This window comes from Ascaphus truei, chromosome 3 (genome assembly GCF_040206685.1).
Source record: "Ascaphus truei isolate aAscTru1 chromosome 3, aAscTru1.hap1, whole genome shotgun sequence".
Classification (NCBI taxonomy): domain Eukaryota; kingdom Metazoa; phylum Chordata; class Amphibia; order Anura; family Ascaphidae; genus Ascaphus; species Ascaphus truei.
In genome coordinates, this window is record NC_134485.1 from 226,560,236 (window position 1) to 226,574,571 (window position 14,336).

At 43.1% G+C, this 14,336-nt stretch overlaps 1 protein-coding gene across 5 annotated transcripts in view; it reads left to right on the forward strand.

Moving 5' to 3' along the window:
• CFAP47 (cilia and flagella associated protein 47) overlaps nucleotides 1–14,336 on the forward strand; it is a 663,944-nt gene that overhangs the window by 393,572 nt on the left and 256,036 nt on the right. For all 5 annotated transcript variants that reach the window (XM_075590256.1, XM_075590258.1, XM_075590257.1 and 2 more), the window contains 3 exons: nucleotides 3,323–3,519; nucleotides 5,747–5,890; nucleotides 8,377–8,550. In XM_075590256.1, the coding sequence (XP_075446371.1) occupies nucleotides 3,323–3,519; nucleotides 5,747–5,890; nucleotides 8,377–8,550 (515 nt within the window). The remainder of the gene's footprint in view (nucleotides 1–3,322; nucleotides 3,520–5,746; nucleotides 5,891–8,376; nucleotides 8,551–14,336) is intronic.

Genomic DNA, 14,336 nt, shown 5'->3' on the forward strand with positions numbered 1-14,336 from the left:
GGTTTTTGTCATGAGTGAGTATTCATCACAATCAATAAGCACACTTAATCTACACGCACCCTGGATAATCAGCGTTAAATCACATCATAGAGAATACAAAAGGCAATATAGTCCATCTGCCCCATTGACATACTGTATTCACAACTAGAGATAATCAATTTCACACAAATCCGTGTCCCGTTTTTTTTTTTTTGCATTTTCAACCCCAAATTCATTTCATGGTGTAAATCAGCAAAATGATTAGGTCGGTTTTAATCCATGTTGGATTAATCAAAAACCGCCACTGGATACAACCCATAGATGGATTTGTAGAATCAGCCAACGGATTGCTGAATCCGCAAATTGGATTCTACAAATCCGTCCACAGGTTGGGGAATCCACTGAGTGTATTGGTAATAATTATAATAAAAAAAATCTGCAAAACACGAATTGCCTTTATTTTTAGAATGCTTTGCTGAAATCCACGGGCCAAAGGAACTGGCTGATCTGCTGCAGATCCAAATACACCCCAAAATGCGCTCATCTCTACTCACAATTTACTTTCAAATTGAAAGTTATTCCCCTTATTTACTAAGCGGCTCAATTTCACAAGACACATTCCTGCGCCAGAAGATTCCTTACAACCCATTCATGTGAGGTAAGGTATCTTCTGGTGCTAGAAGATGTCAAGTGGAATAGCACTGCTTAGTAAAATATGGCCCCATATTTTCTTAGAACATGGAAGTTACAGTATGGTGCTATTTGTAATGTTCCTACTTATTTGTTTCCTCTGTTGTTCAACTGCTAAAACTCTGACTCAGGCCCTCATTCTCTCCCGTCTTGATTACTGTAACCTCCTGCTGTCCGGCCTTCCTGCCTCTCACCTGTCTCCCCTACAATCTATCCTAAATGCTGCCAGAATCACTCTACTCTTTCCTAGATCTGTCTCAGCATCTCCCCTCATGAAATCCCTCTCCTGGCTTCCGATCAAATCCCGCATCTCACACTCCATTCTTCTCCTCACTTTTAAAGCTTTACACTCTTCTGCCCCTCCTTACATCTCAGCCCTAATTTCTCATTATGCACCATCCAGACTCTTGCGTTCTTCTCAAGGATGTCTTCTTTCTACCCCCTTTGTATCTAAAGCCCTCTCCCGCCTTAAACCTTTTTCACTGACTGCCCCACACCTCTGGAATGCCCTTCCCCTCAATACCCGACTAGCACCCTCTCTATCCACCTTTAAGACCCACCTTAAGACACACTTGCTTAAAGAAGCATATGAATAGCACTGTGGATATTCTGAACACATGATGCATAAAGCTTGGCCCCCTGCAGACGCACTTACCAGAACTCCCTCCTACTGTCTCTGTACGTTCTCCCTACCTACCAATTAGACTGTAAGCTCCTCGGGGCAGGGACTCCTCTGCCTTAATGTTACTTTTATGTCTAAAGCACTTATTCCCATGATCTGTTATTTATATTATCTGTTATTTATTTGATTACCACGTGTATTACTACTGTGAAGCGCTATGTACATTAATGGCGCAAAAATAAATAAAGACATACAATACAATACAATACAGTATCTTATTGCTCAAGTATTCTTTTTCTTTCTTTGGTATTAATGATGTAACTTATTACTGATGCATGCATTTGTCTTATCTGTAGTGTTAGAACAAATTAGGCAGGTATCAGATGTTGCTGGCTTCTTGATGAAGAAAGCGGTTAATTATGTAGTCTTGTTTCTTTGGAACAACATGTAACTCTCCAGTGACATAATCAACATTGACTTCACAGTTTTCAGCCTCATAAATTTGTCAACTTTTTCTATTCCATGCTGATACAATTTGCTGACAACAGAATAGGTTTTCTGTGGCAGTCTAATATTTTGTGAAAGGTGAAATGTTTCCCATTTACATAATAACACATTAAAAACTTCTGCGAGATTCATAGATCAGTATAGTGCAGGATCAACATGTCATCTATACAATGTTGTGCCAGAAATATGATTAGAACTTCTCTGAATTTCTACAGAATAAATATATTCAATTTCCCTGTGTGTACCTGCTGTTTTACTGTAAGCTGTGCATCAAAAAAAAAAATGCACTCCTGCAGCAATAGTACATTTGCTATTGCAATTGATTAATTAACTGTGTTCACTCAACTCCACTATACTGTATGCTGCATTAAAACATTGGAAATATAAAGCATAATAAAATGTGTAAGCCTTTTTATTTTGCTTTATACTGTACTTTGCATTGCGTCTTGCTTTAGAATACAAATGTTCAGTATTACAGTGAAAATGTAGATTATGTTTTTTTTGTTTTTGAAGTGAAACTTCTTTAGCGACGTTCATGTGTTTACTTGAGATGGAAATCAGTGGTGACGGAAGTAACGTCACTGCTGGCAGATAAGGCCGTCAGTGTTGCCAGCTGCCAGCAGGAGTCACCAGAGACGAGGAAGGCAGCGACACACACACACACACACACACCACCCGAACACCCCTCCCTCCCAGTGAGTGAGCCCCCACTGACCAACCCTCCCTCCCAGCCCCCAGTGAGAGAGGCCCCCCGACCAACCCTAAGTGAGTGAGCGGCCGCTGACCAACCGTCCCGCCCCTCCAGTGAGTGAGCCGCCACCGCCGAGCAGCCCGCTGCCCGCCCCCGCCGTGAGCCGCCGCCATCAACCCTCCTGCCCACCCCCAGTGAGTGAGCCGTTGCCGAGCAAAAACAATGAGCCGCCACGCAACCGCCCCGCTGCCCTAACAGTGAGCCACCGTGCAACCCTCCCGTCCGCCCCAGCAGTGAGCTGCTGCCGAGTAGCCCTCCCGCCCACAGGTGGAGAAAGTTGGGGGGGGTTGCTCCGAGGGACTCAAACAGACCCCCTCCCCTGCTCCCCGTACTTCCGCACCTCTGCACCTCCGCGGGTGTGTGGGGGGAGGGGGAATCAGGAGAATCACACACACAGAGATACTGACACACTGACACACACACACACACACACTGATGCACTCGCACACTGACACACTGACACACAGACACACACACACACACACACACTGACTGACACACAGACACACAAGGAATTCAGCTACTATAAATATAGAAGTGCAAATAGCTAAAACAAATGTTCTAAGTCAAACTTCTTTGCGTTTTGGCACTGAAATTGTGTTTTGATTATTAATTAAAAACATCACCATTACAAATACAATTTCTGTGACAAAACAGTGACAAAACACAAAGAAGTTTTACTTAAAATGCAGGCGATCAGCACACACACATTTGTATTTAATTACTATGTTATTTTGAAGAATCTTATAATTGGTTGTTTATTTTTCTTACAGACACAGATAATGGTGTTTCACTTCCAGTGCGCTTTGTCCCTGACAAACCTGGTCGATATCCTTGCAAGATTTTGCTGCGTTCGTCTCATGATGTGCGAGTATACATGATCGAGTGTGTGGTCAACTCAACCAGTATAGAAACTGAGCTTGAGTTTATTACACCTGCCTGTGAAGCGGTGATTCAAGATATACCAATAGTAAGTGTGCCATTATAGTATATTGATTGGGAGAAAAGGCCCAGATACACAAAGCTCTGTTATTGACTTAACAAGGCTCAAAATCTTCAAATGGAATGGGTAAAGGAAGGCAGGAGAGGGAGAGGTCCTTTTTTATTAGAGTCCAAAGTGCTATATATATATATCCCCTCAAACTGGAAGACATGCTAATATGCTATGCAAAGTATATTTTAATGATTCCTGTTCGCATATCTCCGAGGTATCACTCTCTCTCTTTCTCTTCCTTCATATATCATACTGATTTCATTAGTGACGTTATGAACCCTGACTTAACAAAGATTTGTGGATATGTGCCTTTGTGAGTTCATTGTTCAAGTGTGAAGATGGCTGACAAGTTGACAACAAAATGTACCTTTAAACACACTTTTCTAAACTTGAATAATAACAACAAAGAATTCAGAAATGAAATGAGCATGTTACTTGATATGAAAGCAGTATAATAATAATAATTCTGAACAGTGTATCTTTGATAATGTCAAATAAACAGACTTTTGGCAATGTGGGGGAAGCCTGCAGTGTAAACATTGCACATATGCACTGGTTTCTCATTATTTGTATACTTGTAGCAATTATTTTTGTTTTGGTATCTCTTTAAATCTATGAGATCAGTATGTAACAATGAAATGTAGAACTCTTTTCATAAATACACTGGCGACACACTTTATTCGAGCTCAGCTAGTCCCACGAATTCGGGTATACCCGGGTGTATTGAGGTTTGTGACTGTTTTCTGCCCGAGTGCATTGAGGTATTTTCCAGGCAGGGATTGAAGCATTTTATTCCCGCTGGCTGAAATACTGCACAATATATATATATATACTGCATTACAATTCATGAATTTATGCCATCTGGTAGACACGCGAAGCATTGCAGCCTATTAAATCCTAATCATTATCATTTAACAGATCAGCCACCCGTCAGCCAGGCATGAACCCAGGCTGGGAAGGCAAATGCAACGGGGCTTGTCAGAGGTGAGGAGCGGCGCATTCCAGGTATCTGCCAGGTACATACCGGGTATTTGCTCGAATAAAGTGTGTCGGTGCAGTACTTTCATAGCAAAGCATAGACAGAAAGTGTTTGTGAGCACAATTAATTGAAGTAAAAATAAGACACCCTGTAGGCAGCACTCGTTGTATGCAAATATGAAATGGTGATAGACTTAAAATTAAAATACTTTAATAATCTTATTTAAAATAAGTGTCAAAATCGTTGAAAAAATGGACAACTGACTGTGGTAACACAACACAAAAAACAGACAAAAATATACAATACTATAACTGAGGTCCAGGGGGGGAGGTGGAGTATCCACCTAACTGCTAATTGGCAGAGATAAACAATCAGAGACTGAATAGTCAACCCCCTAGTTCAGCAATGACAAGGATAACAAGCCTGTAAAATGGATACAGGTGACGGAGAACTAACCATGCAAAAGTATATACCAATGTGCTATACACAATGGGTGACAATGAAGTGAAAACTCACTGATGGTAGTTTGATAGCCTACAATGTAAAGAAGACTCTATCAAACTACCATCAATGAGTTTTCACTTCATTGTCACCCATTGTGTATAGCACATTGGTATATACTTTTGCATGGTTAGTTCTCCGTCACCTGTATCCATTTTACAGGCTTGTTAACCTTGTCATTGCTGAACTAGGGGGTTGACTATTCAGTCTCTGATTGTTTATCTCTGCCAATTAGCAGTTAGGTGGATACTCCACCTCCCCCCCTGGACCTCAGTTATAGTATTGTATATTTTTGTCTGTTTTTTGTGTTGTGTTACCACAGTCAGTTGTCCATTTTTTCAACGATTTTGACACTTATTTTAAATAAGATTATTAAAGTATTTTAATTTTAAGTCTATCACCATTTCATATTTGCATACAACGAGTGCTGCCTACAGGGTGTCTTTTGTTTACTTGTTACAATTCTGCTCCTTCCCCTTATTGCACCGTTGTCGATTCTTTTTGATTAGAGGCTGATGCGAGGGTTTCCACCCCTTCCCCTTTCCCCATTGTTGCACAATTAATTGAAATAAGTAGATCTGCATCATTCGTTAAATATTCGGTATTAGCGTGTTCTGGTCATTCTAATTTCGACAACATTATACTTTATGGGTATAAATTCACAGCACTTTTTTTTTAACTTTATGCCAAAGATTAAAAAATGTGATATTCTTTGTATTGCAGAGTAATGTAACGCAACAGGATTGGAAACTGCGAGCCATTTTAGAAGGGGATCGCTTTTATGGCCCACCCTTTCTATTTATACCATCAGGTGAAACATCCCAGTACCCTCTGATGTTTAAGCCTGTTTCTGAATGTTTGAGTGTGGTAAGTACAGTAGAAAAGCAACCTGCATTTCACTTAAGCCAGTACATTATGTTTCACCTTTTTCTGTCTTTTTCAATGTGAATATCCTAGTTGAAATTGCAAACCCAGTATGACTATCCTCACATTGCAGAGACCCAAAAGCTTGTAATGGCTGCCTGTGAGTAGGTTTACTGGCTATGTACTGGCTATGTACTTCTTAACCCAGGCTATGTTGAAAAGATGTGCAATATGGCAGGCCTATGCTTATAGGGATCCATGTTAAAATAGTTTTGAAGCAAAAGGTGGCACTGTACTCATTTGCATGTCATTACCCAGAATCCCCCAATTACCACTGTAATCACTAAGAATAATTTACTACTAAATAGTTATTGATATTCAGCCTTTTTGCATACAGGATATTAAATAGCCCAAGTGATGCAAAAAAGCGATTACTCATAGAAATCTGAGTTAATCCATGCTAGTGATGCAATTGTGGAATAATGGGATATTTTGTACTTTTCTACCATACAATTATGTATTAGGAATTCTTTCAAAACCATATGGCACAGAATGATTGAACCCTTCTGATGTGTGAGGCTGCCAAACTGTCTGGCCAGTGCCAAACCCTTGACAATGTAGATGACCAAATATGGCTATCTACAGCATGAGGTGGAATGATATAGGACCATATTCAGTCATCTAAGTCATTAAAGTGATTGGACAGGACATTTAACACTGTCTAGCACTGTCTAACCCCCTTGATAATGTAGATGACCGTGTATGATCTTATAGTATTTCCCTCATGATGCAGAAACGCATATTCGGTCATTATGTCATCAACGGAGTTGCACAGTGCCAGGCAGTTTAGAGCAGAGCCCAAGGAGTGGAACCCCCATATCTTCTCTCCGTTCGCTCATCAAGGGGGTTGAACGGGAGCGATCTGAAATCAGGTATGGGGATTTATTGCACTGCCAGTGCGATCAAGTGGAGGATTAATGCTGGTCCCATTTAGACCAATTGCATTGTTAATCCTCCTGGGCCGCAATCTAAACTGTCCCCAGCACTGCAGACTTTTGTTTCTTTGTCTGTGGTGCCGGGACAGTAAGTTTTGCTACATCTGTACTTTTCTTTGTTGTACCCTGTACGATGGGAGGTTGTCATTTTTTTTACCAATCATAACCTTATCTTGTGTGGTCTATGACTCTGAAGTATATTTCTGAGCTTATTTTCATACATTTTATCCTTTTTTTATGTGTAAGCACAGAAGCCACAACATATATTTGCGTGAGTTACAAATGGCCTCGAACCCTTAAGCGTGTGATCCTCAAGTAGAAGTTGAGTCACTTTGAAAATATGCTCGTTCATAGAAATGCAGGGAAAGTTCTATTTCAGTATCAGTACGACTTTCTGGAAGACAAAACCACAGTGCATTGTTTTGCCTTAAATACGCAATCTAAGGCAGCAGATTCTTTGCGATTTTCTTAATATATAGGGTCAAAGCAGGGGGTCTCCAGAGCTGAACCCCCTTCATTTCAGCTCCGGGAAACCCCTGCTTCCGGAGATACTTACAATATCTGTGAATTGGGTGCTGGTAGCCGCTCCACTCAGCTACCAGGGTTCACAATATGTCCACTGTTCAGATATTTCCCGGTCAGCAGGCCAATAGCAAGAAGTGACATCATTGTTGTGACTTCCTATTGGCCCATGTGATACAGGAGCTTTAAGCTTAAAAACCCTGCTTGTTGAGCCAGAGCAGCTACCGGCACCTACTTCGGAAATAGGTATCTCCAGAAGTAGGGGGTTCAGTTCCGGAGACCCCCTGCTTCAATTCTTTACTTTAAAAAAAAAAAATGGTCATTTGAGATCAGAGCACATGCATATTTAAACAGCAAGTATGAATGACACCAATTTAGAGGATAACATGGAAATGCCATCCCATGTTAGCAATTTGTAATACTACCACCCTGTTCATTGACTATTTTCTGGCAAATATATATATATTTTTTTTAGATACCATACTTTTACAGATAGTAAGATTGTAATTTGACTTTTGTGATACTGTAAACAAGACACAAACATCTTTACATAGTGACCTTTGCATGTACAGTATCACCTTAGCTTGCACATGTTGTACTGTCCATCTATAGATTTATAGATATACTTTTGCAGAGTATACACATTTATTTCCATACAGTACATTTACTGTCCGTATTAAGTAAAATATTTTAAGATTAAATACTATTATAAACAAGGATTTAGCTACAAACAAAGTAGAAGGAAACTTAGTATAAGATTAAAAAAATAGTAACTTGGTTGTCAGACAGGTTCTGCCAACTTTGTTTTCATTTATTCAGCTTAGGCTACAAACAGAAAAGTTAAGGGGTGACACTCCACTGAAACTCACTTCATAAACTGGTTGTGAAATTAATTGTTTGAGGAATGCTTTATGGAATTTACAGATGAAATTTACACAGCTTAAGACTTAACACCTTCCCATTATTTCACAGGGTATGCTAATGCTTCAAAATGAAACAGATGGCACAGAACATATATTTGGCCTCAAAGGCATTGGGCAAGAACCCCTGGCATTGGATCATGTCGTGATAGACTGCCAAGTGAGACAAATTACACAGAAGGTCCTCATGGTACCCAATTATACCAACAACACATTGACATTCAAGGTACAGTTTGGATATATTTCAAAGTTTCGCTGTTATAAAGTTCAGAGCAGTTGTTATTCATATTGCTCACACTGCATTGTTGGAATCTAATTTTCACGAAGCACGCCAAAAAGAAATGTAAACCGGCATCTGTACTTTATGTATTGACAGAGTATACAGACTGTTGGAAAGGTTTAGATCTTTGATACACTAAAAAAGAGGCAGAATAATGGAAACTTAGATATGTAAAAGATATTCATTTACAGCAGGCTGTTATTTTAGAAGTGATTATTGAAGGAAGTTCTACCTTGAATGTGCATATGTGAAAATCTGAAGGGCGAATACATTTTAAGTAGGTAAATGATATGGTGAGGCTATGCAAATATGTCAAGTGGCAAAAATTAGCACAACAGCACCGTGGGAAAGAGGAAAGAGAGAAACTAAAATCTTTCTGATGATTGCCATTGAATAAAACATGTAAAAGCAAGAGCCTGTAAATAATCCAGCAAGTTTATTACCAGTCTAACTCAAAAGTAGGGATGTGGGCATAAAAGCAGCAACCTCAAAGATAGTTGTGAAAGTCAGAAATGTTACTTTCCTAAGCTGGAGCAATATGTCATAGGATTTAGGCCATTAAACTTCTCTCAATTATGTTGACTCCTGTGAATAGTGCAATTGTAGCATGCCAGCTAGACTTGCAGATTCTTGGCAGAATGTTTAGAAAGGAGATGGATGGACGCAATAAAAATGTTACTATCAGAGCAAGGACTCTTGTTTTGCAGTATGTGAAATCCTAGGACTAATGTGTCATGTCTCTTTTGTAAGGTAAGGATAGATGTAGCATTAACACATGCTGGTATGCATTGTAACTTGATTGTTCTAAGGCCCCAACTTTTCTAGTTCTTAGGGGGTTTGCAAGAGATGTGTGCGGCGGTATACAAATGGAAACCATTTAGGGTAAAATTAACATATGTGTAAGGGGGTCACCCCCGGTTCCCCTGATCTTCCTTTGCCCCCTGCCTTACCCCTGTGGCAGGGGGGGAAGGGGACGCCGACTTCTCCCGGCGGGCACCGCCATCTTGGTTGTGGCGCGAGGTTCGCGCAATGCGCAGAGGTTGGCCAGGGTAGCGGTGGCCGTCGCCAGTGTGCCGGAGCTCTGGGAGGTTGCGCAGGCGCAGTTAAGCGTAGCGGCGGCCATTACAGCGTCGCACATGCGCAGTAAAGATCGTGCACGCGGTCCCCATAGGAAAGAGCTGTGCCAAGGACTACAATTCCCAGCAGCCTCTGGGGACTGCACTTTCACCCTGGTCACAGGCAGCATTGAAGCCAATAGAGCTGGCAGATTCTCATGCTGCAGAGTTGCAACAATGTTGTGTGCAGACAGGGTTTTTGTCAGTTGCAGCACGTTGGGCAGTCAGAGACCGGAGCAGAACAGGGAAGGAGGTAGGGTACAGGAGTCGGGGACTCCCTGTACTAGGCCAGCACCCCCAGGGCCCGAGATAGCTCAGCTCCCCAGTAAGGTGAGTGTTGCCAGGGACAGCCCTCAGGTTAGGGACCCTGCCACTTACATTAGTGGGAGCTGGGAAAGAAAGGTTACAGAGAGTTGGAGTCAGGGAGCTGTGAAGGAAGGAAGGGTGCGGGGAGCGAGTGCAGCTCCTGCCCCATATAGGTACCTACACCCCAGGTAGGCCCCAACTCCCCACTAGCTTAGTGGGTAAGTGCTTAGGGAGGCCCAAGATAGGGACGCTGCCCTTAGTTTAGAGTGCTGCCTTGTCAGAGTCACGGCTGTTAGTGCTGTGAGGTCTGACAGGCAGGCACCTTGTTGCGCAGCACGTTGGCTGCAGCATCCAGTGAGCTACAGCTTGCTGCTGTAGGCGCTGGGACTCGTTAGGTCTTAGTAAGTACAGTCAAGGCTGGGAAGAGTTAGGGGAGTGGGGCAGGTTATTAACCCCGGTAGGCCTCTAGGAGTTTTCCCCAAAGCCACTTTAGGTTGCGGTACCACAGGGACAGGCCCTAGGTTAGGGTTCCTGTCACGTTAGTACCAAGTGTTAGTTAGGGACTCAGCGGACGCTGCGGTTCCTGTAAAGCGGTTCGGACCCACGTTGGGGTCCGCAGAGACTATTCCAGAGGGAGACCGCCCTGGCGGTCTGCGTACAAAGGAGTTCGGTTGGAGGATCAGACGGATTCATCACACGTCTGACCCTTTGCGAAGCCAGTTGCTGATCCGAGTACCGGAGTGCTCGGCAGGTACCATACAGTCATAAGTACACCAACGGGCCCCTTAGTGTAACTGTGACTGCGCAGTCACCCACGTTCTCTCCAAGAGTGCGGGACATTGGGTGGGATTCTCGGGACACTGGGTGGGATCACCTGGTGTTGGGGAAGCGTCCTGCGCGACGCCGTAGGTGTCTCCTCTACAGAGGGCCACAGGTTATATAAAGGTATTGCGTGATATGTTATATTGCTTGTTAGTAAAGTCACTCGTTAATATATATATTCCCGTGTATGTGATTATTGTATTGTCCTGCGAGGAACCACTCCCCCTCGGGTGGGAGCCATCGCAGGTGGAGGCGCTGAATTGAGTAAGTGGTTACCCCTAGTATAATTGCCCCAGGTTCCCCGTGGCGGAAGCTCAGCCCTCCTGCGAGCCAACAGGTAATGCACCACACCTATGGTAACACCGTATGTTCTTTGCACCCACATCAGATCTGCGATTGGGGGGGGCAATACCCGTTACATATGGCTTTATTGAGCCTGTCCCTTTAAACAGCACAGCAAACAAAATATACAAAAACAACAAACACCTATCCATTTGTAAGGGCTAACTTACTTCCCTTAGTCCCTCTCTTATAAGACTGTGAGGATAAGCCCCTTTCCAGCCTACCACACCAAAATCTAAATGGTACCTTAAAGCTAGGGGCCCTTCATGTCAGTGGTGTCCAGGTGTCTTGGTGTGCTTTGAGGGTCCAGGCAGGTTCCTGGGTCCCCTGCATCCAGGAAAAGATGCCTGGCACCCTTGTGTCTTGCTGTCAATACACAGTCCTCCTGTGTATTCAATACCCTCTCCTCATGTCAGCACGGTTGTGTGCTGAGGAAAAATCTCTTTCCTGTGTCTTGCGAGGCTTTTTCACAGAGCTCTGATTAGTACAAGTGGAGACTGGTTAATTGAGTGGCCGCAATTAACCAGCCCCATGCTGGACTCAGAGCTCTGAGGCAGCTTTATCCAAACAGGGATACGTTCCTGTTACATACCTCCCCTGTTTGGGGAAGCTCGGGCTTACCACGGCTAAAGCCCATCCTTCCACTCTCACTCGAGATATCTGTGCGGCTCGAATGAGAGTGGATGGAGTACGAGAACCCTCAGTCCCGCTGGGATTGGAGATTTTTCTCCATGTCAGTAATGTCTCCTCAAGAAGGTGTTTGAGCTCAGCACTCTTAAGTCACTGAAGGAGAACTTTTCCCAAGCAAAGTCTTTCTTTGGACTGCATGGTCATGAGTTTTCCCCTGCGTCAGGCGATCCTTTCTTCTCTGAGTTTAGGGTGACTACCTGCATTGGGTTCTGTAGTCATAATTACGGGTGGTTCAAGTTGGGCAGAGTTTTGATCCATACCGATTTACTCCTGTGGCACCTCAGTTTGGTAGTTACCTAGTGTTGTGCCTTTATAGGTGTGAACATCGAAACAGTTCTGCCTCAATCTAGCCAAAGACTGAATCTTTCGAGCTGCTATTTTCATTGTGAGGAATCTGGCTTGGGCCATTGGGGCCACAGTAGCATGACTGTACTGGTATTGCACTTCTCAGTCATAATTTGTTTCTTCTTTCCTGACTTGTGTGGAAAGCCTATCGTAGTACTGAGATGGCATTGCGGGTGCGCTTATAGCAACGCACAGCTTGCTTGGTTAGGAGGTAGGATTGATATCTGGACATAAACAGTCTAGCAGCTTGTCCATGACCCTGTAGTGTCTTTGTTGCTGGTACTTCCTAACATTTGACTGTAGTAGAATCACGCATTCCTTCAGTTATTGATACTTAATTTGTTGCTGCCTCATTCTCCAAAATGACTGAATAACCTGAGCTGCTTTACTTGGCGAAAAAGCAGGCAAGCTTTCCTCCCTCTGTAAGCAGACTGTATAGCAACAGTCGCAGAGCGTTTACACAAAGAGCTTTCTCTTGCCATCCTTCCTACAGCTTGAGTGATAGCAGTGAGGGGCTTTCTAGTTAGTAACGTAGGAAAACATAAGAACAGGAAACCTAGTTTATAGCAATCAGTCACTGGCTGGTGATTTCTGAAGTAATTAAAATAAGTATAATGTCAAAAAAGAATGTAAAATAAAGGGTATTAAAATCAAACAACACTAGTATAGTGGCAATTATCTTGGATGGGCACTGTAAGAGTGCTCAAGATCAAAAATAGGTATATATTGATGACTAAGGTTAGTCGTCACATATGGTCCAATAGGATTGGAAAAAAACCTTAGTAGGGGTATAGTGGGGTAAAAAAACATGACCCCACCCCCAAATACATACAAAAAAATCATTCCAAATATATTTAACCCCACCACCCCCAAATACATATATACATACACCCCCCCCTCAAATACATTAAAAAAATAACAAGTAAATACAAACGTACCTACCTTAGGGATGGTCTCAGGCCTCTGCTGCCTCGGCTCTCCCCCAACTTCTCTGCCTGACTGCCGGTCCTCTAATTGCCGCCAGGGCCGGCTCTCCCCCAGCTGCGGGGCCCCCTCACTGATTGTCTCATGCCGAGTTTCTGACACTGGCATGCACCGGGCCTCTCTCATGGCGATGCGTGCCGGAAGCTGAGCCCAGCTTGCTTCCGGTGCACGCTGATATCAGAGAGGCCAAGGGCGCGCCAGCGTCAGATGCTCAGCGTGGGACAGTCAGTGAGGGGGGCCCGCAGCTGGGGGAGAGCCCGACCTGGCTCCTCCTCAATGAGAGGATCAGCAGCCGGGCAGTGCAGGTGGGCCCCACCAGAGGTTGGGCCCAACTGCTTTGTCCGGCCGCTGGGCCCCCCGCAGCCACCGGGGCCTGCGACACTTGTCCTGGCTCTCCCCCCTGTTGGTGGCCCTGAATGAAGTAACTCTAGATAGTCCAAAAAAAAGGACAATTTTGAGGCCAAAGACATTCTGAAATTGTTCTCACTTAACATAACAATGTGTTCAATGTAGACATGCTAGAGATTATCAGCACATGCAATATGGACAAATTATCGTAAAGCATTTCCTAATGAATTGTTTTTCAAGAGTTTTTTTTCTGCATATACTGAGCATAGTAAGTACAGTATGAGTGGGAAAAAAAGTGCCAGTTCCTGTTACTTTATTTTCCTTGATTTAACCATGGTTAGTGAACCCAAGTTATAGAGGTCACTTGGTTAATGAACTGCAGCAACTCCCTTAGACACAATGAGAAAAATATCAATGGGTGTTATATGGAGCCATATAGGAAGACTATGGGGAAATTCATTGTTGAAGAAATTGATATATCTCATGTTATGTGCATGAGTATAATCCAAGACGGTCTGAGCTGCCACAAAATAACTAATCTGACTAAGCAAATTGTGTCAAATGAAATATGAAAACAAGCTAAAGGATGCTAATAAATAGGGTTTGCTGAAGAGACCGCAGGGATTGATAATCTTGTTAGCTGATGTAAATTAATCATTGATTTGTTCACCACAAACCTAATATATTACTGTACAGTTTTTACCTGATCATAGAGTGACATCAAGTAATTTCTCCTATCCAGTTTCAGGACTTCTTCACATGATAGTCTTGTGATAAGAT